General features: G+C 40.9%; 2 protein-coding genes and 1 long non-coding RNA gene across 4 annotated transcripts; 1 reads left to right on the forward strand and 2 right to left on the reverse strand.

Moving 5' to 3' along the window:
• Positions 1–592: 592 nt before the first annotated feature.
• On the reverse strand, positions 593–16,444 carry RRAGC (Ras related GTP binding C). Its single transcript, XM_082687009.1, has 7 exons — positions 16,088–16,444; positions 14,152–14,355; positions 12,981–13,180; positions 10,352–10,466; positions 9,173–9,315; positions 6,489–6,637; positions 593–2,138 (listed from the first exon to the last, which is right to left on the reverse strand). The coding sequence occupies exons 1-7, from the start codon at positions 16,322–16,324 to the stop codon at positions 1,987–1,989; spliced, it is 1,200 nt and encodes a 399-aa protein (XP_082543135.1). The 5' UTR covers positions 16,325–16,444; the 3' UTR covers positions 593–1,986.
• Positions 16,445–16,562: 118 nt separating this feature from the next.
• Positions 16,563–19,027, forward strand: LOC309842602. The gene is made up of 2 exons (XR_014299687.1): positions 16,563–16,907; positions 18,617–19,027. It is a non-coding gene; the product is annotated as an uncharacterized lncRNA (long non-coding RNA).
• Positions 19,028–19,563: 536 nt separating this feature from the next.
• On the reverse strand, positions 19,564–26,395 carry MYCBP (MYC binding protein). Of its 2 annotated transcripts, none has more exons than XM_082687020.1 (5): positions 26,254–26,395; positions 25,986–26,058; positions 22,542–22,590; positions 22,168–22,297; positions 19,564–20,803 (listed from the first exon to the last, which is right to left on the reverse strand). In XM_082687020.1, exons 1-5 carry the CDS (start codon positions 26,335–26,337, stop codon positions 20,759–20,761), a joined length of 381 nt encoding a protein of 126 aa, XP_082543146.1. In that variant the 5' UTR covers positions 26,338–26,395; the 3' UTR covers positions 19,564–20,758. The 2 variants fall into 2 exon arrangements, with proteins under 2 accessions (XP_082543146.1, XP_082543147.1); XM_082687021.1 differs by lacking the exon at positions 19,564–20,803 and adding an exon at positions 21,345–21,469 and having other exon boundaries at positions 26,254–26,371.
• Positions 26,396–26,442: the final 47 nt, after the last annotated feature.

The raw sequence follows: 26,442 nt of genomic DNA on the forward strand, positions 1-26,442 counted from the left end.
ATCTTTTAATCTGCTTCTGTGATTTCCATTTCAAAGTTTTAAAATTGAATTCTAAAGTAATCTGATGATGAAAAAAATTGTAAGATCTTTCAACCTCTAAATACCTTCCCTCCCTTCTATGAACTAATGCATACTTTACCCCAATCAATTTAGTTCCCACCTAACTGACATTTAAGGGTCAATAATCATTATCCCAGGAACTGGAAGAACAAACAGGCTGGCACTGGTAGAAATTTTAACATGGTGTCCTACTTAATTCATCTCCTTACCCCTTCCTGGCTTGGCTATAACACATCAGTTACACCAGGCCCTGCATATTCCTCACCACGAGACAGATCTGTTGGTATGAAACACCGCAACCAAAAAACCACTTTCACCTAGGCCTGGACCACCTACCCTAAGCAGAAATGGGCCAGGAGAGATGTCTGGACAGGGGGCATGAAATTCTGCATCGAGACAGAGCTTGAAGTCCTAACACATATAACATGTTAACCATATGAAGCAGCAAAAGAAATGGATAGAATGATAAAGTGAGACAACCCAAGGTCCCAACACCCCACCCTCCTCATACTGGAGGCAAATAAAAAACTGATTTTGGAGTAAATACATTTATTGATACCCATTTTATATAGTTCAGTGAAATAATCTATAAATATAAAAGCATTTTCTTTTGGATATCACCATGGTCCATGTAAATACTCAACAGTCAGAATCATCTGCAGGAAGCACTCCAAGTCACACTGTTAGGTTTACAGACCTGAATATACATATTTCATTAAACAGTGGCACTTATGTACTCAAGTGGTCCAGTGGCTTTGGAACATAGGACTACTGGGCATGTTGAGTAAAAATAATGGGTCACTTTAAATCAATGGATAGGGTATCAACCATCAACAAAAAGAAACAATTATGAATTAATATCCTAGGTGAAGAAAGTACCACAGTTGACACTCGGTGTCAGAATACTGGAGACAAAGTCTATTTAATGTCACATGCTGTGGTGCCATGTGCTCTCTCCAACTCCCAGTGGACAGCCCACCAGTGCCTTAGGGTCATTCATGGCCAACGAAACAGCAATCTGTAAAGAATCTAGATAGCTTAGAATAAAAGGTACATAGTGGCTGGTACCACGTCTAAAGAAAAGTGAGCTAAATATTTCAATGACATAATGAGTTTCTCCCCTAAGAGAAGATTGTGGGGAAAACAAATTTTTTTAATTCCCTTCATTACACTGATCATGATCACTTATCTAATGGAGGAGAAAGAACCCAGATATCTGGTACCCAAAACAAGGTACAAACATTTTCTTCTGTTTTAAAAAGTTTCTTCAACACTTCCGAGAGAGTTAACGCAGCAGCCACTGATGAGCCTTGCTCTTGACCTGATGCAGCATAAAACTTTCTCGTTTCTTCAGTAACAAATACAGGAATGTCCTTTGCTGCGGTCAGACCATGTGTCTTCTGAGTTAGCAAGCAAATGCATTTAAAACGTCTTAGGGTGTGCAATGTCCAAAATTGAAATCTGAGAGGCAGTGTTAGAACTTAAGCAAGGCAGGATTTTGAGAGACTACTCAAATGAAAACCTAAGTGAAGCATATAAAAATTCAGTTCTTTCTATTATTTCCAACTGGTAATTGGCAGCAACATTCTCTGGTAAGGATGGGTAAGTGGTGTTATCTCCAGGTCCAAAATATCCCAACTACTTAAAATAGGACCCTAAAGAGGAGAAAGACACACTGAGTTCTGTGGTCTCTAGAATTCTTTTTTTTTTTTTTTTTGCCATTTTTAAAAAAAAAGAAATAGTAGCTTCAGTTGCACACCACTGGTTGAAGGGGTTTTCATCCAAACGAGAAACTCTCCCCCTTGTCTCTAGTGGGACAGGCACCAGGATTCCCACAAGCGGCAGCTCCCCTGTCCTGTAGCACGTGGCATCTGACCCTGGAGTGAAGAGTAAGCTGGCACAGAGCCCCGACAGCTGGAATTCAGGCTAGATGGCATTTCGCGGCGTGCCATTGTGTGTCAGCGCTTTCAGGCTGGGGGCGCTGGTCTGGTGACCACAGCTCCTGTGAGAAGTCACACCCACCTCAAAAACCTCATGAATAGCTTTCCGGAAACAGTGGAAGTTGTAGTCTATTAAACCTGCAAGAGACAAAAAGAAGATCAGACCCCTTGAATGTCAACTGTGAAATTATCTACTAGGAAATATTTGGTGACAGAAGAAAATTGGTTATGTATTAAAAAACAAACATCCAACTGAGGAATTTTCTCTGCTAGAAACATGATAAAGCATATACCCCCAACTGTTAACACTGGTTACCACTGGGGCCTGGGAATGAGCGGAGTAAATAAATAAATCCATCAGGGAGGTAAATTTGCCAAGAAAATCTACAATAAAATCTGAAGGGAAAGTAAAATACTTTTCAAATTACCAAGCTTTTTCCTTTCGTAAGTCTTTCGGGCAGCCCGTGAAGAGCTGAAGGAACAGCAGGAGCAGGAGTTTGGCACCCCGCCCAGGGGAGTCTGGAGGTAGCAGAGAGGCCCACCAGCGAGAGCCTCAGGCAGCCTACACCTGCTCTCTCCAGGCAATGCAGCTCCTTCGATGTTTCATGAACTGGCTTCCAAATAAGATTTTGGTCAAACAGTTCTGTTTTGTGATAGAAATAGCCAGTTGCCAACCAAAAATCTACTTTTCTCCCTTCTTCTGTAGTAATGGAAACCCAATTTCTTTTTTTTTTTTTAATATTTTATTTATTTACTGGACAGAGAGAGAGAGAGATCACAAGTAGGCAGAGAGGCAGGCAGAGAGAGAGAGGAAGGGAAGGCAGAGACTTAACCACTGAGCCACCCAGGCGTCCCGGAAACCCAATTTCTGATGAGCGCAATGATACTCAGCTAAAACATTGTACTTCCCAACCTTCCTTGTAACTATGTACAGCTACAGGACCAATTCTGGCCACTGGGATAGGTGGAAGCACGTGGGACCTCTGCAAAATTTCCTTAAAAGCAAAAGGATGTATTCTTTCCCCAGCCTTGTTCCTCCTTACTGTCTGGAACACAAAGCCATTCTGGACCACGAGGTCTGCCTTAAGAACAGACACAATTAGAAGAATGGCAGATCAGAAAGATAAGCATAAATGCCCTTGAGTACTAGAACATGAAGACAACCACACACACACACAAAAAAAACCAGATCAAAACAATATGGTATCAAAATGACTAAAAATGTCACAGAAGTCTATAGGAAGGAGAGCCCAGTGCAGGGCAAAGGCAGCCTTTGGGGATATAGGCAAGGTTTAATTAGGCCAGAAAGCGAACAATATCACAAAAAAGAACAGCAGGGAGCTGGCAATGAGAACACAGCACAGGTAAAGACAGGAAAGAAACTGGAGTGACTGGAGATAGGGGCAGAGAATTCTTGCTGGGAAGTACTGGGAATCGAGTCTGACTAAGGAGATTAGAGTCAAATTCTGGAGGTCCTTCAGACTCAGGAAGAAAAAAAAGCTATAAAAGTTTTGGTAAGGGGGCACCTGGGTGGCTCAGTGGGTTATGCATCTGCTTTAGGCTCAGGTCATGATCCCAGGGTTCTGGGATCAAGCCCCATGTTGGGCTCTCTCTTCTCAGCAGGCAGCCTGCTTCTCCTTCTCCCTCACTATTCCCCCCTGCTTGTGCTCTCTGTCTCTGTCAAATAAATAAGTAAATAAAATCTTTAAAAAAAAAAAAAAACCTTTGGTAAGTTCAACTACATTAAAAATGACTTCTGTGAAAATGGTAAAATAAAATTGACCACCAGGGAAACCCAAACACTAGCCAGAGATCTGACAATATTACAAAATCATTGTTCATTTTTTTGTTTATTATTGGCATCGTTATGTTTTAAGAAAGAATGCTATCTTGTGAGACACGTGCTGAAATCTGTAGAGACAAAATTATTTGATCACATCAGAGATTTGTTGTAGAATAACCCAGCAGAGAAAGAGGTACAGAAAGAAGAAAGATTGGCTATGATTTTTATAATTATCCAATCTGGGAGATAAAAGGGGTTCATTCTGTTATCTTCTCTACTTTTTTATGTCTGACAGTAAAAAATAATAACTTTGCAGGTAGGGTAAACAGAACACGAGACTGACCATATGCTGGGAACTGCTGATGTAGGACGATGGCTATATGGGCACTCACTATGTTGCTCTACCTTTGTATACATTCGAAAACTTCTGTAACCAAAAACGGTTTTGTTTTTAACTTTTTTTATTTTTAGATTTTTATTTATTTACCTTTAAGAGAGTGAGAGAGAGAGCACAGAGGGAGCGGGAGAAGCAGACTCCCTGCTGAGCAGAGAGCCCGACAAGGGGCTCCATCCCAGGACCCTGAGATCGTGACCCAAGCCAAAGGCAGATGTTTAATGGACTGAGCCACCCCAGTGCCCGTTTTTAACTTTTAAGACTAGAATGGAGAAAAATAACTAAGAAGCACAAAAGGAATAAAAGTATATGAACAGGTAAATTACCAAAGAACAATCTTGAACTGGCATAAAAGGTACCTGCCACAAGGAAAACGCCTGTTCTAACTAGTGATTAAAGAAGTAAAAATTGGAACCAAATGAGATACCATATTACACCTACCAGACCGACAAGCATTATCAAGGACATGAAGTGACAAGAACTCCCACACAGTGCTACTGGGGCCGAAAATGGGAAAGCCAGATTGGAGAGCAATGTTTAATAAGGCTGAAGATGTATGAACACATCTCTATAAATTCCACTACTAAACATATTCTAAGAGAAACTCTGCACATGTGCGAAGGCAAACATGTTCATTTGCTGCATCTGAGTATTTGCTGCAAAGCTCTCTGTGATTTTAAAAATAACCTAAATGTCCAGCAGAAAGAAAATAAATTGTGGTATATTCGATCCACATAATATGGTGTAGAATTAAAATGAACGAACTAAAGCTACATGTTAACAACACAAATAAATCTTAAAAAAAGACCTTAAGTGAGGAGAGCAAGTTGCAGAAGACTGCTTACATTTTTACAGCGTTTACACAGAGATACACAATACAAAACTCTATATTGGTTAAGGAAGATATGAAGTAAAATACATCATACATGGGAAAATTAGATACTACATTCAACACAGCACCAAAAAAGACTTCCAGTGCGACACATACATGAATGACAACCATGTCTCTGCCGTGTTTTAGTTCTGAAGCTCAAAGGTGAATACGCACATCCTTGTTTATCCAAAAATTTTGTGTACTGGATATAGTTCATTAATATTAACATTAGTAAAATATTAAACCGTACAACATTAAATTTAAAAAAGCAGACCGCAGAGCAGGCACTTGTAGCACTGAACAACAGAGAGCTGTGTGAGATTCCTGAGTATTTAAATAATATGATGAAAGCAACTTTCTGAAAGCTAATAAAAGACAATACATACAGTAGCCCCTCAAAACATGTGCTGAGAGCGTCACCTCAAGCAGGACATTAGTGCCCAACCATGGGCCTGCAGGGATGAGGGCCTGGACTGACAGTGGGAACGAACGGAAAGGAAAGCCAAGAAACAAGATTTGGTGAAGCATCAACGTAAACAATATAGGAAAAGAATGGGAAAAGGGGAACACAGAATGCCTTCTGGGAAATGACCTGCAACGGCCCCTTCACAGTGCCACCACACAATCACCTGACTACAAGGTACCCAAGCTTGGACGCCAGGCGATGTTGTAACAGGTAACACCACCAGGGTAGCCAAGAGGATCAGGAAACAGAGGGGGAACAGTCATCAGTTCTGACACCACGTACATGATGATAATCAAATATTTAAGAGAAAATGTCTTACTATCAGCTCCAAACATGGGACTGGAATATGGGCCCAAGTCACAACTGGGGAGGTCAATTTTTCAATCAACCACAGAGAGAATATTAAGTGACCATGGCTTGGAAGAGCTGAGCAGGAGAGTAAGTGAAGAAGCAAGCATAAAGACGTGGCTCTGAAAAACACTCAGAACTGAGAAAAACAAAAGAAACTGAAGAGATCAGAGAAACAAATACATGAAATAACTTGGAGAGCTCAGCTTTAGGGAAGCAAAGGGAGAAGGAAACGTCAAGCAAAGAGAGACTGGCCGGGTCACATGCTGGGGAAGGCTGAAGAGGCTACAGAATGAGGAAAGGCCACTGCATGTAGCAAGAACGTGAGCTGGCAACATGCCCAAGAATCGTCTCTGTAAGCAGGTGTGGGTAGAAGCCCAACCGCAGGCGTTTAGACATGTATTAAAATGACTCAAAATAATAAAGTTTGGAATTAAATACCTACCTTAACATAAAAGATCAAAAGAAGGACAAAGTGTGGACTATATATGGAAAGGAAGGGACAAGAGCAGTTTGAGCTGATAAGCATTTAACACTGCAATATTAGTTTATCTGATTTTCAAGAACCTAATACATTTTTACAAAGAATTTAATATAAAAACAGCCTTTTAAAATGCCATTACCTTTTCGTTCAAAACTTTCTTCCCTAAGAATGCAGACCAGTGCCAAAAATTTAGTCACTTCCTTTAAATAAAGGACAGTCGTATTATTCAGCTTGATAATTGCCATAGATTCTTTGTCGTAAGCACTTCCACTTCCATCTTCCTTTAACCTGTTTGAAAAGAAAGTATTCATTACAGGTTTCCCAATGAGGTATTCTGTCACATTTAATTTGCACAATGACAACTCTTTCCACTCAGTTTCCAAAGTGTCTTTAAGAAAAAATAATGGGGGGACGCCTGGGTGGTTCAGTTGGTTAAGCAGCTGCCTTCGGCTCAGGTCATGATCCCAGCATCCTGGGATCGAGTCCCACATCGGGCTCCTTGCTCGGCAGGGAGCCTGCTTCTCTCTCTGCCTCTGCCTGCCTCTCTGTCTGTCTGTGCTCGCTCACTCTCTCTCCCTCTGTCCCTGACAAACAAATAAATAAAATCTTAAAAAAAAAAAAAAAATACTGGGGGCACCTGGATGGCTCAGTGGGTTAAAACCTCTGCCTTCAGCTCAGGTCATGATCTCAGGGTCCTGGAATCAAGTCCCACTTTGGGCTCTCAGCTCAGCAGGGAGCCTGCTTGCCCCCTGCCCTCTCTGCCTACTTGTGATCTCTGTCTGTCAAATAAATAAATAAATAATCTTTAGGGGGGGGGGGGACAGAAAAAATACTGGCTTAAATATATGGCAACAGAAGTTCTCATTTAAGAAATAAGGTTCCCAGGGACGCCTGGGTGGCTCAGTTGGTTGGACGACTGCCTTCTGCTCAGGTCGTGATCCCGGAGTCCCGGCATCGAGTTCTGCATCAGGCTCCCAGCTCCATGGGGAGTCTGCTTCTCTCTCTGACCTTCTCCTCGCATATGCTCCTGTCTCCTCTCAAATAAATAAATAAAATCTTTTAAAAAAAAAAAAGAAATAAGGTTCCCGGGGTGCCTGGAACTCAGTTGGTTAGGAGTGTGATGCTTGATCTAAGCTCAGGGCTTGATCTCAGAGTCATGAGTTCAAGCCCAACATTGGGCTCTACAGTGAAGCCTACTTTAAAAAAACAAAAAAAGAAAGAAATAGGGTTCCCAGACGAGGATGCAGTATTCTATACATGCACGCCTTCATCTTGTTTACCCAGGATACAGGGAACACAGGTTTCAAACCTTCCCTCACCTTAATCTGTACTGACAGAGTATACAAATAAAAAAGGACCTAATGTAAGAAAACTGCCATTAGTGAAAAAGGAGTTAAGTATATAAACTAAAATTAATACAGTCTATCAAAGATATTGTGGAATCCTGATGCTTACAAAGTGAGCCTTCAGGGTCTGAAAGCTATTGTTTTTACTAGAATTGTCAGAATTATAGGTAGTTCTCCTTCAAAAGATGTAAATCAAGAGCTGAGTAAGAAGCAAATATAATAAAATACGCCATACTGCCAGCACGGACTGTGTTACGAATGAGATAATGGATACTTTTTCTTCTCTTTTATAATGTAGCATATAACACAAAATGTATTATACAATGTACCTTACACTGAAAAAAATTTTGCAGCTAATTTTGATTTTTAAATTATAAAAAAGCAGTTATGAAATTTTGATTTCTTTTAAAGAAAAAACAAGTGTTCTATTCATACATTTTTAAAATGAGGAATGGGAACATGAAGCTGTACTGAGTAATATAACAAAAAAAAAAAAAATTAACATTTTCATTACGGAAAAAGAGCAAAGGAGAGCATGTAACCACAAAAGTGAGAAACAAATAGAAGACAGAAACAGACAGGTAAAGAACATGTGAGAGAAATGCATTCTCCTACTGAGTCAGCTGGAGAAAGACACCATCATATCAGGCTAAGAGACCAAGGTGAAGGGCAAGAACAGAGAGATGAAAGAAGAGTTCAGACCAGGTGGAAAAGGGAACAGATAAAGGACACAGAAAGCAAAGGTCATGTTAGAGCATCAGAAAGTGCCTTGGGAGTGCTGATGTTAACACACTGGGGGGATTAAGGCTATTAGAATCAACAGAGGTTGTTGGCTTTTGAAATACCAGTAATTCTCCAAAGTTTTCATTTGTCCTCTGGACTATTCCACAAAATCACACCTTTGCTGGCATTTATAAATCTCTGTATGAAGCTTGGTGAATTTACATAAAGAAAGAGTTTACATTTTAGAAATTTATTTTGGAAACTCACATATGGGTCAAATTTTTCTATGTTTAAGTCCTTCTGACACCCAAAATTCCGATTTCCTTGTCTCTTGGCTCTCTGAAAGATTAGGATCCCTCATTTCCATAAAGCCTGAAGTTAAATTAGGAACCAGTACTTACTCTGTTATTCAAAATTCATTAATCTACTTTTTTGATCTAGCAGAGTCCCTAAGGGAAAAGACATAGTGCAAGCCCCCCAAATAATGGTAGGAGAAACTTTCAGTGATAATTAAATCTGGCACTAGCAGTTTTCCGACTGCTCTTACCCATCCTCTGAAGCAGTATAACCTAGCAGTCCATCTACAGAGAAATCAAGCTCCAAGTGGAAGCACTATGGTCAGAACAATTCCACTCTATACAGTACCTGCTAGAGGCTTCAAAAATTAATCCCTCTGACAAACTGAACTGGTAGTCTTCAATATGTCTGATATCTTGCAAATACACACACACACACACACATATACATAACTTACCCATATATACAAGACACATCAATTACGACATCAATCATGTCACAACAAAGTTCATAAGATTGCATATCCACAGGAGAACTGTCTGTTGCAATGTAGATTTTGCTGACAACGTCGAAGAGGAAAGCTTTTTCAATACCTGAATTCTAGGAAAAACAAAATTGGAGAAGTATTCAGTTTCAAGAATCAAAATTTGTAATTTAAGATCCTGAAATTATGGATTAATATACAAAGACAAATTATGGATTAATACACAAAGACAATTTAATTGTATAACTCAGTACCAAAGAATCAAACAGTATGTGGTTGAGAGACACTTCTGTTATCCAAAGAATAAAAGTGGAATCATGTGTCTGCTCTGATTTACTGATTGACTTAATTGCATTAAATTTGATTTTTCTTCCTCCTCAAATTAAATGAATTACTTGGTAAGACACCATCAGAAAAGTTAACAACGAAAAAAAATTCCTCCAAAAATCAAGCCATGCTACATTTTCAATAATCCTTGTCACAATAATCAACCTCTGATTTAAATGACCTTGCCACCAGAAAGGCATTCTGTGGCAACTAGCAAAACATAAAAGAATTAGTCTGATGTCAACATCTAGCATAACCCAAAAGCCCAAAAGAAATGGGGACCCCTACACCCTGAGCTCTTGAAAGTAATGTCTAGAAAATATAATAGTTGAATGTTATATTTATTGAAGGAATATCCTCTTTTATTAAGCTGAATCCTCAAAATAAGAAAAGTGAAATATGATACTAAGATTATAGTTAGCAAGGAAAGGAAAAGATCAATTTTTCAATGTGACCTCCTATAAAGCAGAGATTAAGCAGGAGTCAAATTCCCAAAACCCAGATTTTTCCAGTTACTACTCTCCATTCAGGAAACAGATGTCATGAAGATTTTTCCTTTTTATCATGGAGGTTTTTATTAATTAAGAAAGTACGAAGAAATTTTTCACTTCATTTTAAGATCAGAAGGGTGAGCACTAAGGAAAGAACTCAGAAAATAACTCAGGCCATTTTTAAAGTATTCTTATGATTTATTTTACGTGTTAAGTGCGTCATTAGCCTTTCGGCCTGATTCAGACTAAGGCAAGACATTTTTTTGGAGAATTTGATAACACAAATATATTCAAGAAAATGAAATTAGAAACTACAGTGAATTAGCTCACTTACTGATATAAAGATATTTAATAGGTTTTCCAAGGTCGGCAGTTGTGGGATGAGTTTCTGTACCACCTTACTAAAGGCTTCAAATATTGAATGGTCATAGATACTAGTCAAATAAAAGCTGAAAAACACAACACAATTTGATTAATTTGAAACATATCTCAAGTTCAGTGACAATTATAAAATATAAAATTTTATGTTGCTTAACATTTGATTTCACTAAGTTCAAATAAAGCCTTTTTACCTCGCCTGTCATCCCCACTGTTCAAGAAAACAAATGCAGCTCCCCAACCTGGCTTGTAACCATCCATCTCTTTACAGCATTTACAAAACAGGGCAATTTCCTAGTACCCAGGAAAGCATTTTCAGATGCAGGAACCTGAATATTCACCTAAGTCTTTGCAACCTGATCCAAACAACCTGGTTTCTTAAGCCCATAACTGACAAAGACCAAGAGGGAGCATAAAGAGGGGTGACACTTATTCAGTAAGAATGTAATTCAGGTTTCTAGGAAAATGCCATCTCTTCAGAAAGCTCTTTCTTGACCTTCCTACCTAAAACAGCAGCCCTTTTCCGTAATTTCTCCTCATAACACTGATAAGTACCTAAAATTATACTATATGTTTATTTGTAAGTGCTTTTGAGCTGTCTCATTCATCAGAATATAAAATCCATGAGGACAGAGACTTCGGTGGTCTTGCTCATAGCTACAACCCCACTGACCTGAACAGTGCTCATAAATATTTGTTCAATAAACAAATGAACACAGCTGATGCTCAGAATTTATGCAAATGACATAATTAGAAGAACAGGAGCCGGGGCCCTATTAAGCATAGGAATGGAACAGGAATCTGCCTAAAAGGACATAGAGTGGAGAAACAACAGCCATAGATTTAACAAAACACATACGAAAAAGAGAGACCTTTCACATTTTAATACAATTTTACATGCTATTTTTAGCTCAGAGAGTATACTCCTCATCATGTAGTTGTTCTACTTATTTATTTGTAAGTACGTATTACAAAGTCAGAAACACAGAACTGTAGCTATGACACTTGGCAGGCAATTTAAAAACACTCTCAGGAAGCAGGCCTAGGAACCTAACCCTATACAAGATGCGGCTCGACTCTAGATGTTTGAGCAACAAAACAAGTGAGGCCAAGATGACCCCTCTCCTAAAGGCACCAGGGACAAGCACTAGGAACAACGGAGTATTTTATTGTTTCCTTTAGGCAAAAAGGTTAGCAATGTGGGAAGGTCCTTCAGACACTCTGAAGCTTGGAAGTAGATGGGGACATGGAGAACCCTACAAGACAAAGGGCATTTTAGTAAATGGGATTTCTGGAAACCAGAAATCGAACAGAGCCTAATCCACAGGCATGCTAGTAATTAATAAAAGCTCGATGCAAAGATTCTTCAGAGGTTAACAAGGCCTAGGGTCCTATAAGAAACTAGAAAAAGGAATGGCATGTACCTCTGCAGTGGGACGCCCCAAAAAGGAACAAGGAAGGGGATTAGGAGAATTCCCATATGTCTTAGGGAACACAGGACAATCATGGCCTAAAATCCATTGTTGAGTGTAGATTCCCAAAAAGTGAGACTGAGGAATTTCACAGGGAGGCACTTTCACTTTCTCTTACAAATATTGCTAAATTTTTTTTAAAGCATGAATTACAGATAAAGATTTTAAAATTTCAATCCAAAGTACAGATTAATGACACTTTTTCTACATGACTTCCCAGAATAACTGAAAGTCCCTGGCACCTGAGGCCCTAGGGAATATTAGGGGTAGGGATGTGGGGTGGCTTGAGCTTTTAAGGAAGTCACTGTAACAGACCAGGGATAAGGAAATAGCTACATGTGTGTCTCTCCCCTGCTTCCCCTTTAAGCTGGTTATATCAAGAGAACATTTTCTTGGGTACTTTTTATTACTCATATCTACCTATACCACCAAAAAAATACAAAACATAGAAAATATTCCTCACACACTTCCAGAACACAAGCACATAAATCATCAATCCTATCTAGTACTTGTTCTTTAATGATACTTTCTTCATAGTATTTAGTTATGAATCCGCAGTTCTTTAAACCTAACAGGAACCCTAAACAGATTTATAGAACAAACTCACCTAACTCAAACTTCAGAAATTATAAAAGCATAAACTGTTTTTAAAAACATACACAAGGTACATCAAAGTCCAGACTCGAACATGTGCCTCTTTAAAATGCTCTTCCTACTGAAAAAAAAAATACTGTGAAGACTCCAGCTAGAGTTCTACAACAACTGTGACAGAGTCCTTGAACTGAAGCAAAACGAAAATAAATAAATGATGAAATCAAGAGAGGGGAGTCCCAAAATAGATTTATGCCATGAGGAAAGAGGCTGATTCCAGTCTCCTGAGATGAATTTTTAAAAGCACCAATGAAAACCCTTCACATGACTTCAATCTCCAGGAAAGTAACTTCTCAAATACCATCAGGCTCCCAAAACTGAATTCAACAAAGAAGAGATCAAGAATATTACAGATTTGGGAAGGGCATACCAGTAACAGAAAGCCACGTGTTTGTAATGACAGAGATGGGAATACATTTAAACATTTTTGAGGGCTCTCATATCAAACACACATGTTGTTACCTAAGGTGGAGTTTTTCTAGCCCAGCATCTGCAAGGTCATCATTGGCCCTTTGATGAATGTCCCTCTGTGTTTCTATTTTGTGATCATCAGACAGACCATCAACTTTGTGAATAAAAACCTCAAAATTCATGTCTGGGTTAACTTTGTAGGCTTTAGAAACAGTAATGTGAAGTCTTGTTAAAGCCTCCATGTAGTCATCCTGTAAGTCAGAACAAAATATTTTTTAAAAAGAAATCTGGTAAAAGTCAGTAACGAATTAAGAAAGCCTCAAACCACCTCTTTCCCCAACCACAGAAAATATATTACACTAATTATTCACAAATACTCCAAACATTCAAATACATTAACCTCATCTCTCTAAATCTTTAATCTCTCCAGATAAAAAAATTCATTTACCAAGTTAATGCTTATAATTTTTATATTGCTAATATAAGAAAAGGAAAAAGGAAATGGACACTTCTTCCCAACAGAATTTTTTAAAAGTAATCCCAGCTCTGCCATTTATTAGATGTGTGACTTTAAGCAGGTTGCTTAAACTTGTGATCTCAGTTTACTCATCCATCAAATTGGAATTACCATACCTACCTCACAGTATTGTAAAGAATAAATTAAATTGGATCATGTATGTGAAAGCCTCCATTACAGAGCCTCCCAATCAGAAAGCACTCTTTACCAATGCTTAAGCTTCTTAAGGTCAAGGACATGTCCCATTCATCTCAGGGCTTGTCAAAAGCTAGGCCCTCAATAAACGCTTGTTGAGTCAAACTCAATTTGGACAACCAAGAAAACTATTCACTTTAATGTTTACTGACTTAGTTCTCCTATTCCTCATTAGATTATGGGCACTGAAAGGATCTTTCCAGTGAGTGACATCACTATTGTAATAGTTAATGAAGTATGGCAATATCCACTATTAACAAACAAAAGTGGAAAACTGCTCATTAACTAGAACTCAAAAGAAAATAAGCCACTATCTCCTAATCATCTCATATTCTGCACCGCACAACGGCATGCCTGCACACCTCTGCAGCTCCATCTCCCATACTGCTAGGAAACCTACCAGCAAAGAAATAAGCTGCACGAAGCACATGATAAAGAAGATAAACACCTTTCCTTTGTGTCTACATCTTTTGACAGCAGAGAAAAAGAAATAAACATTATTCCTACTACCTGTGCATCAATGACATATATCAATGCTCCTGTTCCTCTGAAGATCATCTCGTAGTCAAAAGTTGGGTCAAAAAAGTCCATTTGTCCAGGAAAATCCCATATCTGGAAATTCACAAAGGAGCTATTGGAAATGTCATCTTTATAAATCTTGTTGGTACTTTCCAAAAAGAGAGTCTCGTTGGGTGACATTTTATGAAACACCACCTGTTAAAACAAAGAAGATAATTTTATGACTATTCAACTTTGTACTTAAAGTTCAAAATTCAACCCTGAATTAACATATAAAGGATATGATCCTATAGCAAGAATTTTAAAAGAGATAAAAAGTGAATGGTGTATCATCAGTATTCACTATCCTTTTACTTCTGAGAAATGAGAAGGCACCAAATTACTTTCCAGCTGAAACTTTTCTGCTATTTTCTCTGCACATAGTAAATCCTAGTAGCAGCACTGTCTTTCATTGTCAATTCATTTTATTTTCTGTTAAACTGTATTAATTCTCCCAAAACCTACTTTAATATCGTAAAAGTTTAGAGCTAAAGTTTTAGAATTTTTGTTCACTGAAAACTTACCGAAATGCCTCTATCAGGCTCTGAAAATTACAAAGGTAACTGCCTAGAGTCTGCCTTCACTGAATTTGCAGTCTTGTGGAAGAAATAAAAGACAGTGATTATACCAAGTAGAAAATGATTGGGGGGTGGGGGAGTCAGGAGAGGAGTTGACAGGAAAATGACTGCTCCCATGAGAAAAGAAATGGTAAAAGTAACAGTTAAGAATCAGGATAATCACAATCCATACAACTCTAACATAAAGCTAATTTGTCTCTCATTCTTACTTTCTAGAAAAGGAAACTGGGTAGTTACTACCAAAGTTTAGTCAATGAGTAACAAGCGAGAAGAATTAAATTCAGTTTGCTAAAACCCTACCATGAATTTACTCAAAATTTGCTGTAGAGGTGAGAAAAAAAAAAAAAAAGCAGCAATCCAGTAAATTCAGAAGTTAATAAAACACAGTAATCCAGTTAACTTCATTAGAAGGCTACTTTTCAAAACCATCATGTTTACAAAATATCACACAGATTTATTTTAGATAGACCTCTGCAACGGAATGAAAGGGCAACAGACCAGGTATCTGGCGTCTTATTACCAGCTCACTTGTGTGTGAGGTGGGTGGCTAATGGAGGACGCCAACCTTGCCTCAGTTTCCCCCTTACTAAAAAAAGGGTCTAGCCCTCCCTTCGTTCCTGACAGACCCGAAGTGAAAGCAAATGGCCTGACAAAGATCTGCAAATATTCTCGAGGTCTCAGAAAATTTTTGCATCTGCACACATAACAGGAGGGACTATAACCAGCAATTACACTCGCCCGGCCCCAAATACTAAAACTGGTGGAGTAACAGCTCCCCAATCCCCAGCGATGTTAAATTCTCCTTCGTAGTAGGAAGCATTAAAACGGCCAGTGACTTAGTCACAGCTCTTCCTGATGCTGCTCCCTGGGGCTCACCTGGGAAGCCCCGCAAACTCAGGTCACCTGAAGTGAGAGAAATACACAAAATCGGGGCAGGGGAGGGAGTCGGACAAGTTCTCCAAGTTGGAACTACAGAGTACGTCTCAGTTTCGGAAAGGACTCTGGGGTTGGGTCCCAGGGGGCGGAGGTCCCGGGCGGTGCCACCAGCACCTGCCGCCCTCCAGCCAGTCTCGCCTTCGGGGACCCACCTGGCCTCGGCTGACTTGGGCGTGGACTCCGAGTCGGGGTCCTCCCCCGGGCCGCGCCTCTGGCCTCACTCCCCAGAGGACAGAAAAAGCGCGGTGGGACAGCCGGGCCAGCCAGCCCCGGCCGCCGCCCTCCTCTGGCCCCCCGCCTCAACGCGCCCGGCGGCCACCCAAGCCCCTAGGAGGGGGAGGAGGCGCTGGGGGATCCGGCGCGGTCGCACTCACCTTCTGGATGGAGGACTTGCCGCTGCGCCGGAGCCCCATGAGCAGAATCCTCGGCTTGGAGCTGTCAGCGCCCCCAGGGCCACAGCCTCCGCCGGCCCCCGCCCCAACCCCGCCGCCCGCTGCTGCCGCCTCCTCTTCCTCCTCCTCCACGCCGTAGCCGAAGTCCTTCGGAAAGGAATCCGCCGCGCCGTAACTGCCGGCCAGGGGCGTCTCCTCCGCCCCGTACTGCAGGGACATGGTGCTGGAGCCGCCGCCGCCCGCACCCTGACAGGCCAGGCCAGGCCAAGCCAGGCCGCCGCCTCCCCAGTCCGCCGCCGCCGCCGCCGCCCCCGGCAGCCGCCACCGCCGCGCGGCCCGCCCCCTAGAGCCAGACTCTCATAGGCTCCGCGGCGAGACCCAGCCTCTCATTGGCCGCCCGAGCTGCCACTCGGGAGCAGCAGGGTAGGTGGTGCCCGTCACGTGCCCGGAATCACCTGACTTGGAGCCGTGGAGGGGGGAGGAGGAGTCACGAGGAGGGTGCCCCGGCCGGCCGAGCCCTCTGCCCTCCGCCCTACCGAGCGCCTCGGTCCTGCCCAGCCACGCGCCTTGCTCCTCGCCGCTCTTCTGCCTGCTTGGGAGCTCTGGAGGCCGTCGCAACGAGAGATGCTCTCTGGGCATTTGGGGGAAGAACTGATTGTGCTCCTACAATGGTACTCGCCCAACCAGTATTTACTGATGCCCGCGATGTCCTGGGGGGGGACAAGGGACACAAAAACTGAAACGGACTCGGACCCTGCCTGCCCTCATGTTGCTCGGAGATTAATAGAGCTCGGATCTCTGCGTAAGTAGCTTCGGTACGAGATACGAAGCGTAAAGGTCAAAGGTACAGGTAAAAATGCTCGGGAGTTGGGAGGGTGAGAAAGTCTGTAAGGAAGTGGCGTCTGAGCAGGTCTAGATGGATGGATGTGGTTGGGATATGCAGGGATAGGGAGGAGGAGCCAGCCTGAGTGAAGGTAAAGCCTCAACCAAAGGCAGAGTCAGGGTGTGATACAGTTCGATCTAGCATGTAGCAGGAAAGTAAATGCAGCCAAGCTAGAACAGCTTATGCTCCCCCTTCAGCAAATCAGACGGTGGTTACTACTACCACTTCAAAATCAGAAGGATTGTTTCCCCTTTTTCCACACCCAGTCTACTTTGCATGTAACTTACCCTTCCCTGGCCCCATAGAACATTACATCTGCTGTGACCTTCAGCTTACAGACCAAAGGAATGAATAATGAAAGCAAACCAAAATGTTTTCACTAGATTGGTTTGAGAAAGCTAGAGGAATTTTCACTCTTGACAATCAGGCTTTAGAATTGGAAATTTGACAGAACAAGAGCCTCCTCTTAAAATGGAGGTGATGGCGGTGGCGCTGATTTTCTAAAAACTTTAACTTATAGATTATGAAAGGAAAGCATGTTCTTGCCAAATCTGGGCCTTAGTTACATCTGAATATATACGTTGAAGGTAGGACACATCCTCAGAGGTCATCTAGTCCAATCTCTCTCCTAAACAGAGTCCACTCTGTAGCACCCCAGCTGATAGATAATGCAGCGTACACTTCAGTGCTCCAAGGGAAGAGAGGTCACTATTTCAAAAGGCAGGCACATCCACTGAGGTAAAACTTTGTTTGGAATTCTTCTGTTTAGACTAAAAATCACACTCACTGGAGCTTAAAATGGAGCAATACAGGAGTAGTCTTCCATCTTTTTCATGACAGCCCTTCAAATATTAGGTTGCAGTCTTCATTACCCACTAAGTCTTCTCTGTTCATGTTAAACATACTCCGTTCCTTTGAACATCCCTTCTATGCTGATGTACAGTGGACCTTTCTGTGATGATGGAAATGTTCTACAACCATACTGTTCAGTATAGTAGCCACTGTGAATTGAGCATTTGAAATGTTGCTACTGTGACTGAGGAGCTGAATTTTTTAAACTGTAGTTCAGATGTGGCTAGTGGTTACCGTATACAAGCCACAACCTTGTATTTTTAAATGCATTCTCCCTGTTGATCATTTGCTTTTTTACATGCATTTGAGCTTCCACCAAATGTCTAGCGCCTGCAATTCAATACTAACCAATACAGCCTTAGGGATGACTGTTTGCACCTGGACAGTATTTCTATTAATGCTTCCCAGATGGAATTTTTTTTTAAATATCCAGAGTATATGTGGTTCATAATGATAATCACTGGAACTAATATTTTGTCAGCAATCGTAGTGTCTAAACTTGTATCACTGCATTTTTTAACCTAAACATAAGACTTGACATTTCAGCTTTTTAGCTTAGGCCCAGAAGTTGGGGTACTCCAGTTTATCATTTTCAAACTGGTTTCAATATAATTTACCAACCAGCCAACTTTGTGTCATTTATAGATTTGACATTACACCATGTGACCCATACGTAGTCCTTTACAATTTACAAGGTACTTTTCATCTGTTATATTTAATTTGATCCTTACAACAACCTTGTGAGGTAGGTAAGATATGAAATCTACATTTTATAGATACGCAGCTGAATGAAGCATAGCAGGATCTGAATGGATGACGTCCTTTTTCTACTCCATTGAACATCTTCTTGTACATTCTCTTCAGCCATATCATTGATAGAAATGATGAAGAGGACCTCCAGAGGCCAGGCTGACTCTGAATTCTTAAATAGCACTGACTGATACAACAGTTTAAACAGGTCAGTTTCCTCTTAAAAATGCGGTTATCCAACCCACTGGTTGCCCTTCTGTCCAAAAAGATGGTGCAGGAGACAGTAACCTGACTTATGTAAACACTAATACTAGTCCCATAGTAGAGAAGCAAATGAGGGTCAGCAGGCAGAAAAAAAATTCTGCTTGTCTGTATTCCACAAAGGGACTGTCATACCAGCTGTTTAAAGAAACCAAGTCTCCCTCTCTTCAAAAATCCCCATGGGGCCACGTTTTATTGTTCTTATGGTTCTTAGCACTTCCTATCCCACACTGTTAATTGCTGATGTACATGTCTTATACCTAACTTCAAGCCATTCATCTCTGTAACACCCAGCACTCAGCCTACTGCTGAGCATGTAGGAGGCACTCAAACTGGTAAAAGATAAACCGATTCAAGTGAATGTTCTTCCAACAGTATCTGGCCCCCCTCCAAAAACAAACTTGTGACTAGAAGAGACACAGACCATTGCCACATTCTTGCCAACATGACTGATTAAAATGCCCTTACAATTAGCTCGGTCACAGTTTCCAGCAAGTGCTGAGGCTTTTGATAGTTAAATCAGCTTTCATTGATGTGTTCTGTTTTCTACGTGTGTTTTGATCAAAGAGTAAAAACAGGTTCTCTAACAATAGGGTTAGAATACATGAGACAGGATGACTCTTAATAATGTCAAGTCAGTCAGTAAGGAATATAAGTCACCAATAAAATGAAAACATCTGACTGTAGGTCTTCCAAAAGAAAGGAATAGGACTAACAAACAAGAATACAGTGCTTTACCATTTGCAGATCTTTCACATACATTCCATTTGACCCTCACAACAACCCTGTGAGGTAGGCAGCACTGATACTATTCTTCTCATTTAACAGATGAGGAAAGTGAATCTCAGAGCAGTTAACTGAAGTGCCCAACGTTCTATAGTTAGTAGATAATTTGTATTAATATCAGTCTTTGGCCTAAAAATTCAGCACCCAACCTCGCCTCATACTTGCTGTACCTACTTCACAGGGATAATGAAGATAAAATGAATTCAAGGCTAGAAAAATACTTTGAGGGAAAAAGCACTATATAATTATACCCGCAAACTATAATTTTCCACAATATATGGCTCATTCCCCTTCTCATCCCAGCTTGTGCATGAACCCAGAATTTTATATTGCCTCAGTTCTGTGCTCAGCTGAGCAACTAAGTAAGGCAGGGAAACAGTGTGATCCTGTTTGAAGTTATATAAATTACAATCAGGATAACTGCTAGTATAGCAAATTGAAAAACAACACAGGCCAATGTGCAGCTAGGACCCACTGAAGCACAAAGCAAAGCAAGGCAACATCATCAGATAGGGCATGATTGCATAGAAGGAAACGTGGTGTCAGAGTTCCAACTGGCACACACACAGTCATCTAAGGCAAAGTGGTGGCAAAGAAGAGTTACTTGTTCCATATTATATAAACATGAGCAGAAGATTCACGGGAACCCATGCAAAAGCATCTTCTGTCACACTGATCTCTCCAGCTGCCTTCAGAGGATATAAACAACAGTGTCATCTTCATTTTAACGGATGACTGTAGCTGTGCTCATATCCTGCACTGAACCAAGGAACAGCTCCATGCTGAACTTTCTTGGCTAAAATACAAGGAGTACCATCATTGCTAGTCAGACTAATAAACAGAATGTCTTTTAAGGTAATGAATTAGATGGCTGTGTTTAGACTTTTTTTTTTTTTTCAGGATTCACTTTGGATTCTCCTGCTTTTAAGACCCAAAGAAAGTTATATTGAGTTTTTATTGGTGATTCTAAGTATATGTGTTTATAACAGTTAAAGTGTGATAGGTGAATTCAACATATTAAAAGAGTTCTAGAGCATCTGTTCAGAAAAGGTTATATACTATACAAACTATTCAAGTCATACAAAACCATTTTTTCAGTGTCTTTTCAACTGAGAAGGATCCTATTCAGCACGCTTCTCCTCCTGAGGTGGTTCATACTGAGCAAGCTATAGGGCAAAGACAGAGGAGTTTAGGTGAATTTTATTCTAAATTGGGTAAAAAAAACTTAATAGTAACAAAATGAGTAGTTAACTATTCAATTACTGAATCAGGAACTTTATATGAATATCCTATCCATTTTTAAACCATTTAAGATTTATACAATTTAAGATTTAATACAATCAAATGTAATGAAAACTCTTTTCATATAAACCTTTAAAATTACTGGGAAACCAGTGCCGAATTTCAGTTCATGACTGCACTGCTCAAATACTTAATAATGCAATAATCTGTCTCTTTCTTCCCAAAGATGCTATGGCTTCTGGTAAAGGACTTAACTCTTTAACAAAAGTTTACTGAACTTTCTCTTAAAAAGCAGGAAAAAAGAATAATGTAACATATATTAATCTAGCCAGTCAGTGAAGAGGAGCTCATGTCTTTGACTTAAATGGTGCCAAAGAGTTAACTGATAATTTGTATTGTGGAATCTTGGATTATTTAAGAGGCTGTATTTTCTGTTATGCTAAGATTTAGGTTATTCCAATTAGTTGAGAGATTTGAGAAGATGATTAGACTTCACTGTGCTTTAGTTTTCTACCTATAAATCGTTTTGTGTACCTGTTTCGCTTATCTCGCAAGGTCGTTGAGCAGATAAATCACATTATAAGAAATGCCTAGAGTAATGTAAAATGCGTTACGTGATTCAGAATGTGGAAAAACCTCAAAGACTTAAGAGTTGACTAATTTGAAGTTTATGAAAAGTCTCACAGGAGTTTCAACAGAGAAAAAACTTGAGCACAGACAAAATTAAGTGCAAACAAATTTATAGAGATAAACACATTACAGCGCCAGCACATATGACTGTGCAGGTTACACACTGCACAACTCTGAGAGGTGCCATTCGCAAAGCATTGACCTTACAATGACCTACTTAGATCAAGTGCTTAGGACTCCCAGAACACTCCATTTACTCATAAGCAGCATTAACCAATGTACTCATCCTTTTTTTTTTTTTTTTTTTTTTAAAGTAGGCGCCATGCTCTGCGTGGAGCCCAATGCAGAGCTTGAATTTAAGACCCTAACATCCCAAGACCTAGGCTGGGATCAGGAGTTGGCGGCTTAACCAGCTGAGCCACCCAGGCGCCCCCCTCATCTTTTTCTTGATGCAGGTTCCCAAGAAGCTCTTCTTGACCACACATTGCTTGTCCTATTTACAATTTGTGGTTTTCTAGATAGAGCATCAGTTCAGCCTTGCAGTTAATCAAGATTTTTTATCCTCCTTCCTCCCCTACTATCCATTTTAGTGAGGTTTTGCTCTTTTAATCATTAAGGGTGAAATTATTTTTAACATGAATTCTTTTAAAACATTTACCTTTGTTTTCAGTTTTTTATTTTCTTCTACAATAGCTTCATATTTCTCTTTCATTTCTGCCAGTTCTAGGCGAAGCAGCTCTATTTCTGGATTTTCTGGAGTAGCAGCTCCTAAGTGATGCTTTAAAAAACTAATACCAAAGTTAAGAATTTACTTGAGCTGAATGAAACTAATGAAATAGCTCAGAGCAGTATCAGTATCTCTGATCATGGTCACCCCACCTTACCACCACCATTTACCCAGAGATCATCATCGCAAAACATAAAGGAAAGTAACTTTTTCAATCGTGAAAAATACTTTAAATATTTATCTATGTGAAAAAATAAGAGTTCAAAAATAAGTCCTTTTTCTGACTTGAAAGATGAAAAGGATACTCCAAAGCACTATTAGGTTTCTCTGGTTCTTCATATAAGGCTACCAATACTGCAAATCAAAAAGCAGAAAAAAGCAACAATTAAAGTCTTAAATTTGAATGCCTGAAAATTATATAGCCCAGTAAATGTTAAATGCCTGTTATACGCCAAGCACATTGCTAGGACTGCCATACCATGGTAAACAAGGCAGCTAAGGTCCCTGCTCTCAACAACTTTACAGTCTAGTGCAAAAGCAAAGAACTAGACCAAAAAAAAAAGGCATCAAGTGGCAATACAGGATGATGGATTATGGGAGCACTTTGGAAGAACACCTAACTCACCCTAATGAACCAGGGAAGGCTCCCTAACAAAGGGAAATAAGACCTGAGACTTGGTTATGAGGGTTTCAGATAAAATGGGAAGGTGAGGGGGTGGGTAGGGCAAGAGAACAACACATTGAGGAACCGAAAATTCAAGTATGGCTAGATGGAGCCGTGAACAATGTGGCAGGAAAGGAAGCTGGCAAGGTGGTCAGGACGCAGACCAGGGAGGATCCTGCAAGTTTGGTTAGACTTTGATCCTTAGAACAGGCATATAATTAAACAGTTTTTAGCAGGAGAGTGACAGGATCACTCTTTACTGTATGGAAGATCCTGAATGGGACAAGGATGAAGGCAGGAAGAGCAGTTAAGAGGCAGGTGTGGCAATCCAGCTGAAAAAGATAGCAACCTGCACTAGAGTGAGGGGGGGTGAAAATAAAGTAGATAAATTTGAGAAAAATTTTGGAGAGAATCAACAGGGCTATGGTAATTACTGAAAGAAGCTTTGAATTCAGAATGTGCTTCAAGAATAGTTTCATATACAACATGCTAAATAACCACCAACCAAAGACTTTACCAGTTATCTGCATGCTCAAATCAACATTAAAATAGATGTTTTAGTTTGTATCCAAAAGCTCATGTGAGCACTACCTTGCTCGTCTTCTACTGAACAAATTCCTCCTGGGATTTACTACTCAGATTAAAGTCTCTAGACCAGTGGTTAAATTTTTTGTGCATGGAACCCTTTGAAAAGTGACAAAAGCCCAAAAATGTAACTACACACAAATAACGTCCATCTCTAGACTCCAAGCTAAAAACTGTTGTAAAACAACTTACACACTTCCTTTTTTAGCTTTAATAAATCATCAAAATATATAGACAGTATGAAAAAATCAAATGGAGCCGTGACTTTTTAACACCCTGCACTGAGTTCTGATAGTTACTCTTCTAAGTATACATACAACCCTATTTTTTGAGAAATTGGTAGGTTTACATCACCACCACCCTCTCTCTTCAATATGTTTTTCTTTAAATAACACACTCAAACCTGTTTCTTCTTCCATTAATTTCCACTGATCTCTGCCAACTAACATTATAAGACATGAATACTCTTACCCTTTTCTACCTCTTCTTCCCCACCCCATTTCTTTCAGCTTCTAAATTTCTGTCTGTGGTACTATGAGGTTGATAATTACAGAACATAATGTAAATGTCAAGTTTCCTGTGCTTTTCTATAGATGAAATATACTTCCTTTTAATCAGATAAGAACTCAATAGCTGGTGTTCCCTTTTTGCCTTAGCAGGAGGGATTTTTAGAGGTTGATGTACTCAAAATAACTCAAATGCTTCTTTTTCCATATGACTTATCTTTATCTTTAGCCGTCCTTTAGTGTGTTAATGTTAGAAGCAGTTTCAGATCCTCTTGGAAATATGCTGTATTAAAATTAAATATGTATAAAGTACCCATGTTTGAAACTGAAAATCAAATTTTAAATAGGTCACATCAGTAGAGACATTATGCTAAATTCTCTGATATTATTTAGGAGACCGGAAATCCACAGAGATTGAGAAGTCAGATGCCAGTAGATGTGAGCAAGGGAAAAGGAGCCTTCAGGGGTTTCCAATCTCGCGAGGGAAGATCCATGTACGGCCACAAGGCTGTTACTTCCCACCAAGGTCATTTATCTGTCTTCTAACATTCTTTTACTCTGTCCAGCCACTCTGGCCTCCTTGCCTTCCTGGAATGCTTGACATCACATATCATCCAGATCTCTGCTCAAATGTTACTTCTTGAGACCTTCCCCCATCACACCTTATAAATGGCACACCCGTTGCTCTTTATCCCCTTTGCTGTGTTTTTATTCATAGAATTTCCCACTGGCTGGCACTATGTATTATCCGTCTCCTCCAAATAGAATATAAGGTCATTTAGAGCAGGGGCTTTCCCCCATCCCACTGCTGTATCCCCAGTGCCTGGAACAGAGACCTTAATAAAATGATGAAAGTTAATTAACTTACGGAGTGTTGTTGTTTTTTTTAAAGGGGAGGGGTCAATGAAATTGAACCTTCTGTGACACTTCAGGAGAGGACAGAGCACAGCACTTTCATAGAATACTCCTATCATGTTTGCTGAAATTTAATTGCAAAGAGATAAAGAAACTGGTACCTGAACCTAAGGTTGGTAGCAATTCAGAATTCTCAGCCCATACATGGGAATTAAAAGTCCTGCTTTCTGTTAAGACCCAGAGTTAATCTCCCAGAATTTTCTCCTAACCTTTGCTTCCGGCCAAGAGCAGTTACCAAATTAATTCCCACACACTTCTCATGTGGAGCCAGTCATCATCCCTGACAGCTCTTCTGTTCTACACCCTTGAAAGTCCTAGCCAATGAGCTGAATGATACATAGCTGACATTCACATTATTGCTGAGCTAATGAAGTAAGCAGTACCCCAGCTATCTCTTGGAACTCTCCAGTTTGAAGCTCCTTATTCATCTTAGGTCTTGAATCCCCTTGGAGAAAGAGATACAGTGTAATAGCTTCCATCTTAAAAAGTGTAAACAATATAACCATTTTCATGTGCCCTCAAGCTCTTTAAACTGTAATTCTACTTATGAAATCTGCACAGAGTAGGAATTGGTATAGCCTACGAAAGTGGGGGTTGAAAAACCGCAGCCAGACTATGAATCGCCTACTTTGGGGATTGAGTTCACTTAGTTATTTTATAAGCAACTTTGAAATCAGGTAATTTTCCCACTGGCCCTTTGTTCGAGGGGAAAATGCTTCTTTACATAATTTTGACTTCGCAAAAACTGTAAGGAGAGAGGAATTGGGATCTCAAGGTCTTTAGCAAACGTGCTCGCTGCGACCGCTCGAGGCAAGGCAACGGAAGTCGGAGGGACTTTGCAACAGCTGCAAGAGTTTCACTCCGCCCGGAGAGCGGTAGTGTGAGCGAGGCTACCCCAACTCCGGTGCCGTCCGACAGCCAGACGTGCGCCAATGCCTGCTGAACCCCGAGGCCCACCTAGCTGGACCCCAGACAGATCCCACCTGTTCCCCTTCTTTCCCTACGCCTTGGCCCGTCGGGGGCTCAGCGCCAAAGAGCACGGCGTGGACACGAAGAACCCTCTCCTAGCCCATGCTCACCCTTAGTCAGCGTGTCCAGCACCCCCGACTTCTCCAAGTACCTCCGGAACTGCTCGCGCTTCGAGTCGGCGGCCTGAGGAGACACGGCGGGTCAGTGGCCAAAGCCCAGGGGCCGGAGCAGGAAGAAGGCGCTGGGAGTCCGGCAACCCCGCCTCCGCCTCGCTACCTCAGGCCCCCAAAACCTGCGCGCGCGCCCCCATTCCCACCCTCAGCCGACCAGCGGCTGGCTACCGCCCGCACGCCCCCAGCCACGCCGCGCCCCCCTCACTTTGTAATGGGCCATAGTGACAGCGGCAGCGGCGTAGCTGGCGCCCGAGACCGTGGCTGGCGGGCTCTGAGCCGCACTGCTCATGCGCGGAAGGGCGCGCGCGCCTGCGTACTTGCGGACCACGGTCCGAGATCGCAGGGGTGTGGCCTGTTTTCATGACGACCAGGACGCTGTGAGTGCCCCATAGTG

This window comes from Mustela nivalis (genome assembly GCF_964662115.1).
Source record: "Mustela nivalis genome assembly, chromosome: 10".
Classification (NCBI taxonomy): domain Eukaryota; kingdom Metazoa; phylum Chordata; class Mammalia; order Carnivora; family Mustelidae; genus Mustela; species Mustela nivalis.